Genomic DNA, 19,628 nt, shown 5'->3' with positions numbered 1-19,628 from the left:
CTAAAGAGGGCTTTATCTTATCTATTAAAGTAATATTAAAAGTCCCTCTAGAGCTTATAACCTATAAAAGTATATTTAGCCTATTTAGCTATATAATAGGTAAAGTAGAAGTAAATAGTAAAAGGGTCTTACTTATTAAGAAAGATTTCTTAGCTATACTTCTTATAGTTAATATATTTTACTATAAAGGTAGGCACTTTAGGGTATAAAGTACTACTAAATTAACTTATTATAAGGTTAGTTATTAAGGTTAATTAATAGTAATTACTATATAACTTTTATAGTAGTAATTAAGTAGTAAGTTTCTTCCTAATATAACTTATACTTATAAGTCTAGACAGTGCTAAGTTATTTTTGTGTATATAAAGTAAATAAGAATAGTTTTCTAAAGGGGTAAATATAAAGATAAAAGGGAAAGTTAAATAAGGTAGTAATTATTACTACTTAAGTATCTCTTCTTAATAGCGCTATAGTTAGTATAAAAGAGATTCTTACTTATTAAAGAGGTTCTAATAGTATAATAGACACTATAGTGTTTCTTGTAGAAGTAAAGTAGCCTTAATAATACTTAACTTAGTTAGTAGTCTACTAGGTTATAGTAAGCTAAGTAAACTCCTATAATAGTAAGCCTTATTAATTACTAGTTATTAGTAATAATTAACTATTAATTAATATTAGTTTTCACTAGTTAATTAATAGGATCCTATATCTTATAATATTATAAAGGTTAGGAAAAGGTAGTTAAATTTGTAGTTATTAATAGTTAACTAGTTAACAAGGTAAAGTAGGAGTATAAGTGTGGCAGCACCCTTGCGTGTGGGCAAGATAGGGATTCTGCCAGTAGGCAGTGTGTCACATGACCCACCGCCTCCAGCCGCATTACCCATATGCCAACAGTAAACGATTGCTATCTTCCCATCCAGGCATCCAGCTATACTAACACAGCAGAACAAGACCATCCGTTTCCATGTAAACGATTGCTGTGTTCCCACAACTATATAATAGTGTGTCCTAGGAAAAAAGCATATCAGCCTCAACCTCTAATCGGATGTTTAACAAATCGTCTGTTATGCCGATCCGCCGTGAGGGGTTTGTACGAAGCGCTCGCGCAGCAGCCTCCTCCGTCTGGATCCCCTGCCAGTAATGCGGAAGTACTATAGGGGGCTTGCTGAAAGCTGACTTCTTCGTCCGGCAGACATGGAATGCACTGCTCAGTCCGGAGCCCTTCGGCTGGAGGAGCACCGACTTCCGAATCCCCGAGTAACTAAGACTGAACGTGCCGTTATCGCCTGGATGCGGCAACGTGGTGTGGTAGCTGAGGAAAAGGCGGCGTAGGGCTGCGCGGAAGTGGAAAGGGTGGATGCTTCCTAGGCGCGGCGGTAGCCCCTTTCCTCCATAGCTTTGACTGGTGCTTCCGACTCCTTAGCAGCCTCTTTTCCCGCCTTTCTGCCGCTTTAATCTCTGGGTCGACATAAGGAGGAATGGGGCAGGTTGAAATTTCCTGCAAGATGTCCAATCCCTCGTCGTCTTGGTGTTGAATGATGCACCAATTCACTGCTAAGGGGAGAAGAGCCCTTGAAGTGAAGTTGGCATCGTTTCCAGCAACATGCAGTCTGTTGAAAGGGCACCCTAGCACGCCCAGTTGATCGCCGAGAGAGCCGCCCCGGAACTAAAACACTTCATTAGCAATGCGCGACGCATCCAGAGTCCCAGGAGGTGGCCGTTCAAACTCGAATCCCAAAGCTTGTAAATCCTAGAGTTCGTTCCGGATACCGTGGCCCACAAGTACCACATTGCGACCGTGAGGAATGCGTGATTGAATGGTTTGTAACATGGACGACGATTGAATCGTAATTGTCTCTCTTCAAAGAGAAACTTATTGAATACTTTTGTGACATATGATGATGATCCTGTAGCAAAGTTTAGGGTTGAAATGAGCTTTCCTGGTGGGACCTGGCGATCGATAATCCTTGGTATCGAGAATCGCAAATCCAACTTGACTATTGTACTTCTGAGTAAACCCGCTTTTGATAGTGTTGATACCCTCAAAATCGATAGCAATGATGACGGTATCATTAAGTGCTGGTGATTTCAAGGCAGAAGAACTGAGCCCTAAAACTTCAAGTAGCACGGAGAGGCCATGCCTCGTGATACTCGGTAGTGCCGACGGGGCGGCTTCCAGCTCCTCCATACAGGGCTATTGGTAGCTGTGCCGGCGTGGAAAAAGATTTTCAAATTTGGCAGGCAGCTGGTACCTGGCAGTGTCGGTTGATGGCAATGTCGTTCGATGACAGTGTCCAATTGCATGCTACGCGCCACGAGAGCCTGCAAGCCTGCAAGACCCAAGGGAGGGTAGAGGGAGAGAGAAGAAAAGACACTACAGCGGAGCATGACGTCTGGCAGACAATCAGGCCACAGGAGCTTAGCAACTCTGTGTTGACAAACACTAGTTTACACATACACATCTCACGTTGCAAAAAGCCACTGACACAAATGATTTGAGGTTTGTTGCAAAAGGAGAAATTGTATTGACCGGCTCCTTATCCATGCGCAGAGCTTCCTACGAATTGCCCGTAGTGTTTGTCCCGCATTGATGTTGATCGCTTATGCGAATAGGCACTCAAGCCCTCGAGATAAGCAATCCCAGCGATGATCTAGTACAGACGCCGTCGTAGAAAGAAGGGCTCCGCACACTTAGTAGAGGCGCTTCGGGGGAGACATGGTAGCCTTGATGGTAAGGCTACCGACGTTCTGCCAGCCCTTCTTCAGCAGGGAGACGAGGTAGTTGATGGCCAACATGATGTTGGCAATCAGCTGCTCCTGGGTCATGCCGACGTTGCCGACGGCGACACCCATGCAGAGAACCTTCTTCAGCTGGAACTTGATGGTGGACTTGACCTCGGTGATCTTGCCAGAGAGATCGTCGGCGTGGGAGACGGGGGTGGGGAACTTGCCGGCTGCGTAGATTGTTAGCGGCTGATCCGTAGGTTCGGCATAGGGGAGAGGGAGACATACCCTTGGACAGACCAGGACCCAAAAGACGGGGGATCTGCTTGATCAAGGTCTCGGAAGCGACGAAGGCGTCGTACTTGCGAGCGAGCTTCTTGATGAGCTTCTTGTTCTTGTTGAGCTTCTTCAAGTCGTCGGCGGACATGGCGTCGACACCGCCGTGCTTGGCACGGTCGATATCGTGCTGGTCACCAAGAATGCAGATGCTCATGTTGGGACGGGGGACGACGGGCAGGCGGACGGTGCCGGAGAAACGCTTGTCACGCTGGGGGTCATAGTTCTTGAGGCCGATCTGGAGCTCGACAGACTCCTGTGAGGGGGTTAGCAATTGATCCGAGGCGACATGAAATCTTCTCTCGGCCGCGCGCGCATACACACGAGTCGGCGGCGAGAAGAGAGAGAGGGGGGGGAGGGAGACTGACAAGGAAGTTGCGCTTCTTGGTCTCGAGGGAGTACTCGAGGAGCTCAGCGACCTGAGTGCGAACGTTGGCAACCGTAATTTTCGACATCTTTGCGATATCTCCCAGGAATCTGGTGCTTACGGTAGATGTTGATGGGTTAGTTGGGGGAGTTGGAGGAGTAAGAAAAAAAGAGGCGACTGAAAATTTGGCGGGGCGCGACTTCTTTTCAATTAGGGCACATTTGTGTGGCGTGGCCCGTGCGCGTGTCGTTCCCTGGGACGCAGGCGATTGGTCGCGCCGAGGTACCATGTACCTTGCCCGCCGATGAGTCTTTTCGCCGGCGCGCCGAGTCAAGTACAGTTTTGCGCCTGCGTCTGCGCCTATGGGCCACTCGGTGAAAAACTCATAGTGACTTCCCAGTACTTGACGGCCTTACATTTTACTTTCGCATCGGGATATTTCTATGTAGGACCGGCTGGAATTTCACAGTTTTGGGTGCACGCCGTCCCGCCACTTACACGCCGAGAAAATCGCACCCCTGCTGATACCGGCTCAGTACCTAGCAGCCAGTACGGATACACCGCGCTCATTCGCTTCTCCCGTGCCCCTCGGTGCCCCTCATTCAAATTTCAGCGTCACTCGCCGGGCAGCCGTCAACCCCAAGTTATGAGATAGCGATGAAGCAGGATACGGCCCCCCAGTACGAGAGCTTCGTCAACCCGAGTGACCTGCTCAAATGGGTTGAAGAGCAGCCTGAAGAGTCATGGACTTCGTAAGAGAGACTTTAGCCCTTCCTAAACTGCGTGTTCCAAGCGTAAAGGTGAATTAACACTCTTTCCCCCCCTCGCCCTGTTTTAGTATCGCGCAAGATGTGTTTGATCATCTCCTCTCTCTGGCCGCCCAGCCCAAGGGCGTCTCGGGCAACTCCTGCGTGAAGCTCTGCGGGTTTGTCGAACAGAGCTCAAAGTCGGACAAGCCGGCGCTGCGGCAATGGGCCTTCTCCCAAGAGCCCAGCCTGCGGCTGTTCAACTTCTACATCAAGTGGAATGAGACGGAGCAGCACCGGTCCATGAAGCTGGTCCTGGACCTGCTGCCCTCGCTCATCCGCCGCAACCCGGACCCGGCCGCCGCCGAGACCGTCAAGACGACCGTCCTCGACACCCTCATCTCCATCATCGGGCCGCAGTCCACCAAGCCCCTGCTCAAGTCGTCGCTCAAGGCCATGGACCACTTTGCGTCCAAGTCCGTCTTCACCGTCGACGACATCGCCGCGAGCTACCGGCGCACGCAGCCGTCGTGCAGCTGGGCGTCCGCCATTGGGCTGTGGCAGGACTTCTTCGGCCAGATGCTCGACTGGATGACCATGCACTACGTCTGCCCCACCGCGGGCAAGTTCATCGTCACTATTTTCAGGGCGCTGCGGCAGCGATCGCTGAAGAGCCCGCAAGCCGTCGCCGCCGAGGAGCAGTTCAGCGTCGAGACGTGGCTCCGCTGGGTGCAGGCCGCCATCTCCAAGACGCCGTCTCTCCTGGAGGGCATCAAGACGTACGTCTTTCTCCCGCTGTTCAGGGACGAACGAAAAGACTCGGTCCAGATCCTGGAGCAGATCAACAGCATGTGGTCTGCATCTGGCTCGGCGGTAGCCGAGCTGGACACGTTGGCCCAGCTAAACCTCGCCGTTCTCGAAGTCGGCAAGAAGGTCGGCATGGTCGAGGAGCCCGGTATGTTGTATCGCCACTAGATGCAAGTAACGTTGCTGATGCCCATCTATGCAGGTGCCATCTACAGAGAGGAGTCCTCCTCGGTGATCCTGGAAGATGGCGTGCTCGAGAGGGTACTCTCTCACCCTTCCCACGAGCTCCGCTCGCTAGCGCTGTCGCTCATTGTCGCCTCTCCCTCCACGACAAGGCCGTATTCCCCGGTTGCTCTTCGTCTTTTGCAGGCCCACCTACCAACGTATTTCTCAGAATCGGACGCCAAGTTCCGCATGGAGGTGCTGAGCAAGCTGAAGGACATGTTCAAGCGGAACAGAGGCGCCATCTTCATCCTCACCAAGAGCTTGGCCCGCCTCAAGGCCTTCGACGGTGCGGCCGCCGCAGCAAATGGCGCGCCGAAACCCGCGCCCAAGGCACCGAAGCAGGCAAACCACCGGACCAATATTCTGTTCTGGCCCGAGGACAAGCTACGGGAGAGCCTGAAGCAGCACGAAGAGTTCCTGGCATGGTACGTTGGCTTCCTGCGATCCGAGTTGATCCCCACCGCGTCGTTCCAGCGCCACTTCACGTCTCTGCGGGCAGTTGCCTTCATCCTCAAGCTCGAGGCCGACCTCGCCAAGACCTGGGAGACAGAGGACGACGACGTTCTTTTCTTCAACCTTTTTGACGACAGATGGACGCGCACGCTTCTGGACCTAATCATGGACCCCTTTGACGACGTCCGAGAAAACGGCACGAGCGTCCTGAAGAGCCTGTTCGCCGATGAGCGCTTCAAGTGCCTCGTTGGCACGCAGGGTGTGTCGCACACCCTTGAGGAGTTCTTGTCGAGAGCCGAGGACATCGCAAGGAGGACTGCCCGCGCCGACCACGCCGACGGCGTTGCCCGGACGAACGAGCTGCTTTTCAGGTTCTACGACGGCAGGAACGCGCAGATTGCGCACATTTCCAAGTTGGTGGACCTTCTCGAGAGCAAGCTTACGCTCGCCGAGGCCGATTTGGGCAACGCCGTCCTGGAGGCTCCCGTCCACGGCTACTTCGCGTCTCTTCGGTGAGTCCAAACAGAGCCATATGCCTCTTGGGTACAGCGACTGACCGTACCAGCTACATTTGGCAAGCCACTGCCGATATGAACTTCACTCAGTCCGAGCTCGAATTGATGACATCACTCCAAGGCCGCATCGTCATGTGTTGCCGACGGATTTGGGCCGCAGTCAGGGACATCCTTTGTGACGACTCACCCGAAGGTCACCTGCCGCAGGAGCTCGAGGACCTCGAAGGTCTCGATACCAAGGATTTGCTGAGCTACAGCTTCCGCGCCATCCACGAGTCTAGGTAAGAATCGTCCCCCTCACCGACAGTAAGCGGTAAGACTGACAAATCGCAGTGCCTTGATGCGCGTCATGGTCCTGTCGCTCAAGACCAAGGCCAAGGAGGGGACCCTGCGTCCCTCGACGGAACTCTTCACGGCCGTCGGTTCGTTGACCTTTGACCAGCTTTCCAGCCTGCGGCACCGCGGTGCCTTCAACACCGTTTCCCTCTCGTTCGCGACCTGCTGCCAGCTGGTCAAGCACCTAGAAGACCCGAAGGCCGGTCACGGCGGTGACGAAACTCTCCTCGACATCTGGTACAAGGTACGCGCCCCCTGTCCGAGGAAAAGCGCTGCCCCGATGCTGACCCCCGCTGCAGGGAACCAAGGAGTGCATCTTCGCCCAGGCGTCCACCACGCGACGCTCCGCCGGCATCCCGGCCATGATCACGGGCATCGTCTCCGCCAACGCGCCCCAGCCGTCGTTCGACAAGGTCATCGAGGAACTCGTGACGATCGCGCAGAAGCCTGCCTACAATTCCGAGTCGGACGGGTCCAAGCTGCCCCAGGTCCACGCCCTCAACTGCCTCAAGGACATGTTCAAGAGCTCCTTCATCACCCAGCTCGGCAAGTCCGCGCCTCACATCCCGCGGTGCCTCGAGCTCGCGGCCAGCAGTCTCAAGTCGGAAGTGTAAGTCAACCTCCGCGCCCCCTTTCCCCACAAATACACCCCCCCCCCCGCTGACACCCATCCCAGCTGGGGCATCCGCAACTGCGGCCTCCTCTTCCTCCGCTCCCTCCTCGACAACCTCTTCGGCACCAACGAGAGCAAGGCCACCCTCGAGGCCGGGTGGGACGGCAAGACGACACGCCTGCAGTACCACAAGTACCCCGTCCTGCCCGGCGTCCTCCTGAACCTCCTCCGGTCCGGCCGCGAGGTCATGAAGCCCACCACCCTCGGCAGCACCATTGCCGCCGAGTCCGTCTTCCCGGCCCTCGACATTCTCCGTCGCGCCGGCCCGCCCGACGCCTCGCGTGATGAGCTCTACGGCCTCGTCGCCGGCTACCTCGCCAGCCCCGTCTGGCACGTCCGCGAGATGGCTGCCCGCGCGCTTTGCTCGTTCCTGCTCAAGGACGACGACTGGGTCGCCGCCGCAGCCGCCATCGTCGACGACGCGCTGGCCGCCGCGCCCGCGAGCAGGAACAACCACATCCACGGCGCGCTGCTGACCGTAAAGGCCGTCTTCGAGCGGCTCTCGGACGTCGCCCCGCAGAAGCTGTCGTCCGCCGTCCCGCGCCTGACCCGGATCCTCTCCAAGATCGAGGCCGGCGACCCGGGGGCCTTTGAGCATTGCCCCGACATCCGCGCCGCCCACCTCGAGGTCGAGAACCTCGTCTCCCTCTTCGCCCTCTCCCACCCGATGCCCGAGCCCGCCGCGCACCTCTCCACCGCCCCCGAGTCCATCTCGCGGCCCCCGCAGAGCGCCCTCCTCCGTACCCAGCTCGCCGTCGCCGCCGTCCACGCGACGCAGCCCGCCGCCTCCGCCGCCTCCGCCGCCTCCGCGTCCCTCCGCGAGATCCTCCTGTCGACGAACGCCGCCAGCGTCGAGGCCACGATCACGACGCTCGAGACCCTTGCCGCGGTCCACCACCCGCGCCTTGCCCCCGAGGCAGCGGCGTCCTACGCCGCGCTGTACACCGACCTGGCCCTCTCGACAGCGCACCCGGACCCGCGCGCAGCGGCCCTCAACAACCTCGCCGAGGTCCTCGACCTCGTCCTCGCCTCCGCGGGCCCCGCCGCCAAGCAACCCCCCGCCGGCCTCCCGCCCGCGGAGAAGCTCGCCGGGCTCTGGCAGGACCTCGTCTCCAAGACGATGAACCCCAACCTCTCCAACGCCGTCGTCCGCGCCAGCGGCCCAATCATGGCGGCCCTCGCGGCCTCGCCGTCCGCGGACAATGCGGCGCCCGCGCGCGCCCTTCGCGGCTGGGGCCGGATGATGTCCTCGGCCCTCCTCGACTCCCGCCCCTTCGACACCCGCATCGCCGCGACGGCGTCTCTCGCCTCCTTCTTCGCCTCCTCAGCCGCCGCCGCCGACGACCCCGACGACGCCGCCCGCCTCCCCGCCCTGGTCGCCCTCTACGACGCCCTCAACGACGACGACGACGAGGTCCGCGACCTGGCCTCCGTCTCCGCGGGCCGCGTCCTCGCCCGGCCCCTCGCCGCCCTCGACGCCGCCCCGCTCCTGCTCGCCCGCATCGCCCGCGACTACCGCGACGCCCCCGCCTTCCACGCCCTCCTGGCCTCCCGCCTCGCGGGCCACAGCGGCGACGACGCGTGGGAGCCCGCGGAGGCGCAGCTCGCGACCGCCCTCCGCTTCGACGACTCCCTCTTCGTGGTCGAGGAGCAGAACCTCTTCATCGACGAGGTCCGCGAGTCGACCCGCTGGGCCGCCGTCCTCGAGGACGTCTTCTCTCCCTCATCCTCCTCCTCATCCTCCTCCTCCTCCTCTTCCACTCCTGCGTCGTCTTCTTCCGCCACCGCCACCACCACGGCCCTGACGCAGTGGACGTCCTCCGGCCTCGACGCCCTCCTGGGCCTCGTCTCCCCCGACGATGCCGTCGACGGGCCCCTCGGCTGGGCCTCAGACCCCCAGGTCTACGCTGTCTGCGCCCGCGTCCTCGTCTGCGCCGCCGCGCTGACACGGACGGGCGCCGCCGACGCAGAGCTGCTGCAGAGCAAGCTGGAGCGGTTCCGGCGCGCGGGTCGGCGCGGCCGTCTGCACGGGCTACTGCTCGACTTGGCGGCCGTCTAGGCGGGGGGCGCCCATTCACATTCACGGTTAGGTGGACGCACATGGATAAAGAGGTGCAAACACGGTCTTCATTCTTTTTACTGGTCGGGTTAGAGGAAAAGACGGGGAAAAAAAAAGGGTTCAAAAGTTTGTTTGGCTCAGACATGCTTCGTATACAATTCTGTGAGATGAACGACAACAAGAATAGAAAGAAATGACAAGTATGAAAAATACGTTTAAAAAAAAAGAACTTGTAGAGAAAGGCTGGCACGCTCCGACGCCGTTTGATGCTTATTTTCCATCTCAAATTCCTCTTGTTACTCCTCTCTCCTCCAATTTTGCATGCGACGCACTGGGTATCCTATCTTGCAGCCCACTCGCCCCCCCTCACGTGGACCTGGCTCCCGTATCTCACAGTCACTCCCCCAGCGCTTGGCCTAGTTGGAGACGCTCTGGGCGACCTGCTTCTCGCCGGACACGCTTAGCGACGAGTCCTGCCTCTTGAGCCCGCCCATCCTGCCCATCTTGACGACCAGCATGGTGTTCTGGGTCTGCAGCTGGCCGATCTGCTCCTTGAGTATGTCGATCTCCTTGAGCGCGACGTCCCGCTCCGTCTTGACGTGCTCCAGCTCCAAGGCGAGGTTGTTCTTCTCCTCCTTCTCCGCTTGCTTCCGGCGCTTCTCCTCGGCCTTGCGCTGCTCATGCTCGCGGCGCTGCTGCAGGCGCTGCAGGTCGCGCTTGTACTTCTCCTCCTGCTTGGCCATCTCCTTGTCGTGCTTCTCGCGCAGCTTGGCCAGGCTCGCCGCCTCCTTCTGCGTGTCCTGGTCCCGCTTGCTGGTCATGCGGTCCTGCATCTTGTTGATCTTGTCTTGCATCTTCTGGCGGCGCTCCTGGAGCTTCCTGAGCTCCCTCTCGTGATTCGAAGGCGGCTTGGACCCCTGGAGGGACCCGGCGCCGGAGCCCGACGAGTGCAGCGATAGCGTGTCGGGTTGCGTGGCCTCGGGAGGCGTGACGGCCTCGCCCTCGTCCGTCTTCTCAACGGCAGAGGCGAAGCTTCGAATGGACGACGTGTCGCTTTCTTTGCTGTCCACATCCGCGTCATCCTCTTCCACCATTGAGCCGTTGGTGCTTGGCGCCTGGAATATGCCTGGCAGAGCGTAGCCGTCCGGGATGCGGCTTGCCACCACAGAGCTGGCCATGCCAAACGCCCCGGAAATGATGCCGTAGAGGCCGTTGCTGCTAGGAACGCTCTCGTCCTGTACCTGTGCCGAGGGCTCGGGCACAAGGTTTGATGTCGGGCGTTTGGCTGTCTCCGCGGGTGAGGCATCCATGGTTTCCTCGGCCTGCTTAGCACCTTGCTTCATCTCCTCCTGTTCAGAATCAGAGGCGGTGAAGTCTTCGGCAGACTTGGCGGTTAGCCAGTTGATGAATTTGCCGGCGTCTCCTATGATGCCGCCTGGTGTACCCCGATCGATGAGGAAACGAGGCACGTTGCCGCCAGGGTCGCTGCGGGTGACCATGAGCCATTCGACAGCTCTCGATCCGACATCCTCCCCGGTGCTTTGGCCGGCATGTCTAGCATCATCTCTGGTCGGGGCACTGTCGACAGAGACGCCTCGGTGGCGTCCTTCGCCATCCGCCGCCTTCTTGGCTGCCCGGAGCACAGCTTCCTTGCCTATCGACTCGGCAACCGCCTGTCGTTCCATTGCACCATCCTGGCTAAGATCAATTGAAGATCGTGCGCGAGAGATGGCGGCGGGCTTGTCGGACGGGATTTCGCGGATAACCTCGACCGATTCGTATTGGCCTCGAATGTAGCCCTGCCTTTCGGCACACTCGGGATGTATGCACGGTTTCGAGACGATCATGAATGTCCGTAGCGGACGCTTGCCACCCTCCTGCGGGGCGCTACCGGAAAACTCGGAAGTCAGTAGCAGGGTAACAAAGTCTCTCGGAGCCGTCGGGCCCGGGAATTGCGCCGACAATTGGAAGACTGCGTGGGAAGCTGTCAGTGAACGGGGAGCGTGGGTGAGAAGGAGCTTCAGGCAAGGCTCACCTTCCATCTTTCCATATCCTTCAACCACCTGGTGCACGACGCACTTCTCTGCGCCGATGCCGCGGATGGCACCAGCGCCGGGGCCGCTTTGCACTTTCATGGACTCGGCAAACTCCCTCTCGAGGCCCAGCTTCCACTTCTCAAAAGTCAGGCCATCGTGGACGCTGCGCCGGGCGAACCAGCTGCCCTTGCCGTCCTTGGAGGCAAGCTTATAGACGTTGATGGCGAGCGGGTTGTCTCTCGCGTTGACCTTGACCTCCTTCCACTCCTTGGACAGGTCCTGCGACAGGCGCAGAGAAGCGCCCGTCTGGCGCTGAGAGAGGAAGCGGTTGATGTCGGCAACGGGTAGCGGGGGGTCGGTCTGCGAGCGGGCGCGGCCGTGGGAGGCGACGGCCTGTTTGACGGGGGCGGGGACGGGGATGGAGTCGACAATCGTTTGAGCGTCGGCGAAGACGCCCTTCATGAACTCTTGAGGCTCCTCCTGGGCGACGGCGTCCCATTTGACGGGTGCGACGCCTTTGAAGGGTTCGTGATGTGGCGCCATTGCGTCTGTGAGGGTTGCGAGTGGCGTTGGAAGGGGGGAGGGGAGGGTGAGGGTGAGATCGGGGCGTAGGGTGTTTAAGAAGATGTCATGGCCCAGGCCGCTCAATGAAACCGAGTAGGACTAATATTGTACAGCGAGTGCGACTCAGACGGGTGGTTTCAAGATTTCAAGTATTGCAAGAGGGAATATTCGTCAGGGACCAGATGTGAGCTCAGTGACGGAAAAAGGGGATGAGCGGTCGAGTTCGTGTTCGTGGGGGAGCAGGGTTGATGACGGATGATGGGGTTGAATGTCGGGAGGGGTGGTCGATTACTGTGCAAAAACGGAGAGGAAATAAAGCTTCAAGGATGGGCCTAGAGCCGTCTGTAATACATGCCGCACGTGTTGCTTAATACTAAGGAAGCGTGCCTGCGTATATGTATATATGTACATACCGAAGTAATAGAGACGTCAATGGCACAGTGGGTAGGTGTGGGATCACGGCTTTTCCGGGTCTCAGGGACGCAAACGAGCTGGCCGGCAATCAAGGTACAGACGGATGAATGGAGGCCGATGTTTGGCTCGACTGCCTGCTTGTCCGAGTTGCGTAGGTACGTGTACATCGTACATGGGACGTACAGGGTGGCAGGGGTAAGTGAATTACCCCTATGATGTTACCCCCCATAGTTGACACCAGAATAGAGGGGGAATATTCACCAAAAGTGAAGTCCCGTAGTAGGGGGTGGACATTAGTTACCTAACAGGGGTAATTAACTTCGGCCTGGTACCATCATAGCTACATATCACACGATGTGGGTAATTATCCGTGCTGTCCACGCCAGTATTTGTATGTACGGATACCTAAGGTACCTAGATCGGGATGCGCTTAATTGCTGTCGGCCCCGGACGGACCTATTGCTCATCCCCCCATGTTCCATCACGTCCCATCATGCTACTCGCAATCGAGCGAGTCTCTTACGACCGACCCGCTGCAAAGATTCAAGACTTGGGTCCGTTTGCTCGTGAATGGCATCATTGCCCAAGGTCTCTGATACGGCCAGGCTCATCAGCAGGTAAGGCAGGTAAGTTCCCTTTTTTTTTTTTTTTTTTTTTTTTTTTTTTTCCCTTTCCTGATTCTAGGTGGTGTGCATGTAAATGTACAATGTGGTCTGCCTCCTCCGCTTTCCCTCTCGGGCTCCTGGACTTTGAGTCCAAGTCTGAACGCTGACGTCATCTCCCATGTCCATGTACAATGTACATAGTGTATACGACGTTGGCCCTCAGAGAGGGGGAAGGCTGTGCTGCCCTGGTTCGTCCCGAGGTCACAATTGGCGGTCGTGGGATCCATTCCTCCCCGGTGGACCAATGGCCGGGAACCTACGGCGTTACAGATCGTCTAGAATCCGCGTATTCTACAAGGGAACCCGCGCATTCTACATGGGCTAGAACCCCTGGGGTCACTCTCATTGGAGACCTTCTCCAGCGATGAAGTCAACCCCTTCTTGTGCGCCGCTTGCTCTTATCCCTCACCAAACGAAAGGCCTCGTTCTAGGCGAAGTCCCTCACACTGGGTGTCGTGACTACGTCGTCCAAGGCTTCCCCATCCGGCTGCAACCCCTTCACGGTTATGTCACTACGTCGTCCCCTTTTATCCATGTGTACCTTGCACTCTCTCCGCCGTTCGGGGTCTGGCACACGAGGGGCGGGCAGGCGTTCTTTTGCATTCTTGACTTACGTAGTCGTTTGAGTCGATCCATACTCATATTTGGGCTAGATCTGGTTAGTCTATTCTACACTGCTTGCATCTCGCAATTCTTGGGCCTGGGTTGAGGCACGTGAGATCTTCGTCCCTCTCCCTCTTTCTTCCCCATGAGGTCGAATTGACCCGAGGGAAGGGGTGCACGGCTGAAATGCATCGTCGACGAAACCTGTGGAGAGCTTTTTCTCCCCCCTCTTCCCCTCTTTTTTCTGTCCGTGTGCCAGGCCGACAATCCCACCACATCGTCATGATGTTCCAGAAATGCTTTCAACAGTCTGGGTCATTCATGGTCTTGTGGGACGACCGCCGACATTTAGCAATAGACACTAAGCCAAGGCTTGCGACTAGAAACCGCGCGGGTAGCGTAAAATGACGAAACAGATAATTATTCTCCAGTACGGAGACGAACATTAGACTGTGTATGTGTGCGTTGACGAAAACTTCCACCGTTTCCAAAAAAAAAAGAATGTGTACCCCAGCCAACTCCTCTTTCCCTCTCGCTACAGGCTCGCCAACGAGTTTCGTTCGCTCATCAGCGCCTGGTGATCCAGCTTGCAGCTGCCGCAGTATGTGTCGTACCACTCACGCAACGTCTCCTTCTTGCCTTCGTCTATGGCCGCCGTCATGACTTTTTGGCTGCCGCTCCGCTTGGTCTTAGCACCTGCCCCTCCTTCCTCCAACACCATCTTGAGCTTATCACAACGCATGTTCTCGTCCGCGAGCCAGTTCTCCCACTCGGACTGCATCATCTCCCGTTCGATGCTGTTGACGATGCGCATCGCCACGATCAGGTCGTGCCGGTACGACCCAAGCCGCTGCCGTGTCTGGCGCAGCCGCCGAGCGGTTGCGCGCCCCGTGGCCGATGCCAACGTCGACCCTGCGTCTTCGTACGGAGCATCGAGATCGGTTGCATTGGCAACAAGTTGGAAGGTGGTGAAGCTGTGATGCGTTAGCGTGTATCCCACCTCCCCTCCGGCCTTCTCGGGCTTGACTAACCATGCGCTATCTGTAGGCCAGCTACTGTTGTGGCCCACCGCCCCTGTTGCCTCGTTCAGGTCTGCCATGTAGATGGCCTTGCTCATCATCACGTTCGGCCCAACGCCAACGCGGCTCATGAACTTGGCCGCCTTTCTCTCCGTCCACCATGTCGAACTCCCCTGGGAGGTCAGCGCGATGTTCGTAAACGCGCTCACGGCAAGCACGAGGAGGATGAGTCTGTGAGCCGTGACCACGCTGAAGATCGTCTTGACGCCTGCGATGGCCCACATAATGACCGACGTTACCGCACTTTCGCCAAAGGACCGGAGCGTCTCCAAGAGCATCGTCGTCAGCGTGCGCGGTTTGATGAGCTGCTTCTTCGACGCGGCCGCGTCCGCCGGCGAGAACACAACTACCTGGGTCTGCTGCCCAATGTTTCCGTACACCTGAATCGCCCGCTTCGTCCGGCTATGCGGGCCTAGCTTGCGCACCTGGTCCGTTACTACGTCCGCTAGCTCCTCGGCGTCGCCCTCTGCGTCGTTCAAGGCCTGCCGCTCCACCAGGTTCTTGGAAAACGTCGGCACCTTGGACCATTCGATCTTTGTGTGAATCGCCAGCTTGCACTTGGACTTGGCCACGTGTGTGATGACAACTTTGGTCACCAGCTTGAAGTCCTGCGAATGCGGGAGGTGCCACGCTGTCTTGGTGTGCGTGACGACGTACGTGACATGCTCCTGGAAAATGTCCATCGTCTGGGAGTCGACAACGTCCACCGTCTTGTGACGGCCGAGCATGTCGTTATAGTCGAACTTGAATTGGAATTCCCGCTTCATGCGGCCGTGGTCTGCGAGTTCCCATGGGCCTTGGGCGATTTGCTGCGCCCTCCGTTCAAAGTAGAGCTTGGGGAAAACGAAGCTCTTGTCTCCAAAAAGCACGTGGAAGCAAGCCTTGGCACTGATCTCAAAATGCCGCTCCGCCACCATTCTCTGCATGTCTTCAGGCTCATAGATGACGGGGTGCGCGGGCAACTGGACTTTGGGCGTCTGTCGAGAACCGGGGCCTGATGGGCGAAGCCTGGGTCCGAACTGGCTCTGGCGCCTGGCAGGGCGGCCCGAGTGAGTGCCGTCATCGAACGGTGTATTTGAAGAGATTTCTTCCCAGCTTTCGACACTCGGACTGCGCTTGTTGTGGTCTTCATACTCCAGGTTGATCAAAGCCTGGATGAGCTCTGACAGTTCCAGCGGCTCCTCCGACTGGAGATCGTCGATGAGCAAGTTCAACCTTGCGTGCAGTAATTTGAGATTGTCCAGGAATATCTTGATAGTGATTCTCGTGTATCCTGTGTCGTTGCCATCGTTTCCGAGGTGAAGGAAGATGAAGTCGCATTCCTTTCCAGGTGCTGCCGTGACCTCGGCGATAATGTCGAGGCTGATGGCATAGGCAACGACCAGACCCATCTGTTGTCCGTAAAAGTACATGTTGTCGGGGGTGATGTAAATGCGGCCGTTGCCCGCAAGTCCCTGCCCATGCGATGGCGAGTCTTTACCTGCCGAACTTGACCAAGCAGCCCGGAAGACGAGGACGAGCTTCTCGTCGAGGGGAACAGTGGGGAAGAGAATGCGGAACTGGTGGTGCTGGATCCTCAGCTCGGGCGGGTAGCCTGGGGGGAACGTCTCGGCCGGCTGTTTGAATGGTACAGGGGGTTGGTTAATCTTCGCATCGACACTGACCGTTTTCCTGTGTCCGGCTGAGGTGGTCAGAGGCTTCTCTTCCCCGGGTTTGCCCACTTCACGGACAACTATTCCGAAGGGGTTCTCCTCGAGCAGCCCAGGAGTTCGAGGACGGCCCGGGCCCGACCCGTACACGACGCTCCAAGCACTGCTTCCCCAGTAGTTGGCGAGGACGGCGGTGGGCATGTGGCTGGTGTTGTCCCCTCCCACACTCCTGTCCACAGAGAACATGACAGCCATTCTGCTTAGGTTAGTTGCTGCAGGCGGTTTTGCCAGCGTCAGAGGGGCCAGAGTCCCCTGAACTGGGTTCAAAGCAGGTAATCTCGAGGCCGATGAGTTCTTTGACCCGCCCGGGGGGGAGAAGGGTATCCGGGGAGGTGGCCGTGGCTTGCCAATAAACTCGCGATACCGCCGCTGCCCGGCGTGGCGGCAGCGGCGACCGCGGCTTCGGCACCGGCTCCAAAGGTCGCTTTTCGGTGCAGATCTAGCTTCTGGATGATTCTCGCCGCGTGGTCGCGATTGCTTTCCCCTTCTTCGCGAACCATCTCGCGACCTAGATCCCTCCCCAAGGCGGTGATGGAACGGCGAGGCACGCCGTTCACGTCAAAACTAGCGCGACCGCCATTGTTGCCGTCTGATGAAGGGACCGGGAGGGTGCCGGCCCTGTCAAAGGTTGCTGCAGGTTCCTCGCCCGCGACCACCGCGTCCAAGGATCTCGCCGAGAACTCCGGAAGGGCAGGCGGCGTGATGGAGAAAGCCGGGTCGGCCCCGGCAGGCGAAGAAGTGCTGTCCCTGTCCATACTGGCCTCAAACGCTCTCTTCTTGGCGACTTCGAAGACCTCGAGCCACTCGGTAAGCTGGGTCTGGGTCTCTGCCTGAAGCACAAGGGTCTGGCTCTTCGTCTTGACCTCGAAGCAAAACCTACGATCTTCTGCAACAGCTGGCTTGGCGTTGCACAGAAGAACGCCAACCTCGTCGCCTTGCAGCACACCCTGGGGGCTGTTAATCAGCCAGCCGAAGATGCCATCTCTACAGTAATACCAGCGGCGGACCCAGTTGGACCTGGCAGGCTTTCCATAGAGTGTCTTGAGGAAGAGCCAACCTTGTTTCTCCGATACGACAGCCGAGTTTTCCTGCGGCTGAACACTAACCGGGCCTCGGGAACCGAGGAAGGGGACGGTCGAAGCACTGTAGTCCTCGAGTTCTCGAGACGGCTTGAAATCCTGCAGCGTGCTTTCTCCAATGTCGCGGCGGGCGATCTGCAGCTCCCTCTTGAAGACGAACTCTGTCGTTTCCATCTCCCGACACCAGCCACGGATGCGGTCCATCTCCGAACCCCACTTGATGGAGGCGGCGGTGGCATCACGCGAGCGCTTCATCTCTTTCCAAAAGTCGGAGCTGACACGAACGAGAAGCTTGTCCAGGCTGAAGCGGATCTGGGGCACGAGCTGACAAAAGTCCATGGAGACCTTGAGGTATGCCTTGCGTGTCTCGTACACGGCGAAGGCTTCTTCTCGGATGGCGGATGGCTCCTTGGTCTTGGACTGACTCATATACCGAGCCATGGCCTGGTCGAAATTCCTCTGCGTGTGCTCCAAAACTCTCCTAACCTCCTTGAAAGAACGCAAGTCGGCGGCGACGAAAGACCGGATGGGCTCGACGGAGATGGTATCCATCTTGCGCACGGTGGACATGATCTGCGTCCACCATTCCTTGGATCCATCGCTGATGCGACGCAAGGCAAGCAGGGTGTAGTCGTGGTCGATGATGGAATCGGCAATCGCGGCGGGCGGGAAGATCTTGGATAGGTAGGCATTGACGCTCTCCTCGAGCGCCAAGATGTCACGGGTGACTCGAGAAGTCGAACGGACGTAGTCGTCGAGCCATTTCTCGACATTGTCAATGTGCTCTCCGAAATGTTGGGCGGTAGCTCGAAAGGTTGGCGAGTCAAGAGACGCCTCGTTCAAGCCAACGGGAATCGCAGGGCTGGTTTGTTTCTGCGCCGGGGTCGTTGCAGCGCCGGGGGCAGCCGCCGTAGCGGGCTCGGTCATCGTATAGAAGACAAGGCGACTTTGGGTCGTTCGGGTCGCTGTCTATAGGGGTATCATCGGTGTTTATGGTACGTAATATGCATGCTCGGAAGCGCAGCGTCGATGGGGTATTTCGAAGGAAGCGACAGGACGTAGATGGCTGGTTGAAGTTGTGATGACGTCGGTGAACGCCGCATTTGGGAGGTCATAACTTTTGAGAAAGGAGCTGGCACTGTCGAGCCTCGCCCAGGAGAGCAGGCTGAACCACAGAGAGGGGAGCACCAATGGGACGGCCTCGCTTGGCGTTCCACGCCCCGTTCTTCACTGGCCGCTCCGCTAAACTCGGCCGAGAGCACCCCGCAGCTAGACCCTGGGATCTTTGCTCGGCTCAGGAAGCTTAGCGAGAAGAAGTGGCCAAAGCTCTCTCTCTCTCTCTCCCCCTCTCTCCCCCAGTGCCATTCCATGCCATTGATAGCACCGACAGCCCAAACATCAACCACAGGCCTTCAACCCACAAACTTTCCGACATTCCCTGTTCAACTGCACAACTTGTGGCCTCCGTCCTTCGAAACAAGTTTGGGACACAATCTTCGCTGGCTCAAGTCTCAATGTGATACTTCTCACATGGGCCGAAGGAGCTTTGCTGAACTCGGCAGCGATACCACCACACAAAGCCCATGATATCTGCAACAAACCAAGGCATCTGGAGCACAACAAACAGTCAGCGGCCATCGATATCGAGTCATGCAAGGATGGACGGGACGTATCAGCAGCTGTTGCCAAATACATGACAATGATAGTGTCACTTGAAAAGCTTGTCAACCCCATCTAGGCGTCATGATGTTTTGTCGCGCAAAGTGTACCCGCGCCATCGTCTGCGTTTGCCCCATCAGACCTACTCGAGTCTCCGTGTTCGAAACACGGGGCCATAACGACTGGCCGGGACGTCGTCGTTACCTCACGACACACTTCCACGACAGTCTATCCCGAATCCCCAACTCAGATGCAGCCGCAACACTCCCACCTAGATGGGCTTTCTATGGTGAAACAAACCCCATCGTTGACACCTGGGGGGGAAACAACTCTGATGACACACCGTGCCGACCAGGATTGATATGGGTTGTCCTGCGGCCGTCTCTGCACCCACTCGGAGCCGCGTCACTGTCGACAACTCTCAGTGGGCGACATTATTCCGTGGCCTATCTATGCAACGACTAAGGAGGGAGGGTCTGGTCAATGCCAAAGTGCCGACAATCAACGAGTCAACGTCGTGGTTTTTCTGCGGGCAGCACAGCCCCTCGGCCCCTCTAGTAGGGGCCTATCGCTCAT

The 19,628-nt window shown here is 57.3% G+C and overlaps 5 protein-coding genes across 5 annotated transcripts; 1 reads left to right on the top strand and 4 right to left on the bottom strand.

The window, feature by feature from the left end:
- Positions 1 to 1,395: 1,395 nt before the first annotated feature.
- Positions 1,396 to 2,174, bottom strand: LY79DRAFT_211933 (uncharacterized protein). The gene has a single exon (XM_060551543.1). The coding sequence runs from the start codon at positions 2,074 to 2,076 to the stop codon at positions 1,630 to 1,632; it is 447 nt and encodes a 148-aa protein (XP_060419858.1). The 5' UTR covers positions 2,077 to 2,174; the 3' UTR covers positions 1,396 to 1,629.
- Positions 2,175 to 2,694: 520 nt separating this feature from the next.
- LY79DRAFT_575713 (ribosomal protein L1p/L10e family protein) lies at positions 2,695 to 3,518 on the bottom strand (the record flags this gene model as incomplete). Its single annotated transcript, XM_060559728.1, has 3 exons — positions 2,695 to 2,957; positions 3,016 to 3,319; positions 3,432 to 3,518. The coding sequence occupies 3 exons, from the start codon at positions 3,516 to 3,518 to the stop codon at positions 2,695 to 2,697; spliced, it is 654 nt and encodes a 217-aa protein (XP_060419857.1).
- A 569-nt stretch (positions 3,519 to 4,087) lies between these two features.
- Positions 4,088 to 9,244, top strand: LY79DRAFT_665702 (putative death-receptor fusion protein-domain-containing protein; the record flags this gene model as incomplete). Its single annotated transcript, XM_060563109.1, has 7 exons — positions 4,088 to 4,182; positions 4,269 to 5,131; positions 5,186 to 6,173; positions 6,227 to 6,457; positions 6,510 to 6,756; positions 6,812 to 7,122; positions 7,189 to 9,244. 7 exons carry the CDS (start codon positions 4,088 to 4,090, stop codon positions 9,242 to 9,244), a joined length of 4,791 nt encoding a protein of 1,596 aa, XP_060419856.1.
- A 416-nt stretch (positions 9,245 to 9,660) lies between these two features.
- LY79DRAFT_505206 (uncharacterized protein) lies at positions 9,661 to 11,823 on the bottom strand (the record flags this gene model as incomplete). Its single annotated transcript, XM_060553592.1, has 2 exons — positions 9,661 to 11,216; positions 11,280 to 11,823. 2 exons carry the CDS (start codon positions 11,821 to 11,823, stop codon positions 9,661 to 9,663), a joined length of 2,100 nt encoding a protein of 699 aa, XP_060419855.1.
- Positions 11,824 to 14,061: 2,238 nt separating this feature from the next.
- LY79DRAFT_505296 (PH domain-containing protein) lies at positions 14,062 to 18,320 on the bottom strand (the record flags this gene model as incomplete). Its single annotated transcript, XM_060553605.1, has 3 exons — positions 14,062 to 14,500; positions 14,558 to 16,571; positions 16,616 to 18,320. The coding sequence occupies 3 exons, from the start codon at positions 18,318 to 18,320 to the stop codon at positions 14,062 to 14,064; spliced, it is 4,158 nt and encodes a 1,385-aa protein (XP_060419854.1).
- Between the last annotated feature and the right edge of the window lie 1,308 nt (positions 18,321 to 19,628).

This window comes from Colletotrichum navitas (genome assembly GCF_030913465.1).
Source record: "Colletotrichum navitas strain CBS 125086 chromosome Unknown LY79scaffold_3, whole genome shotgun sequence".
NCBI lineage: Eukaryota > Fungi > Ascomycota > Sordariomycetes > Glomerellales > Glomerellaceae > Colletotrichum > Colletotrichum navitas.
Note: the sequence above shows the minus strand (reverse complement) of the source record. Positions and strands in the feature narration are given on the sequence as shown.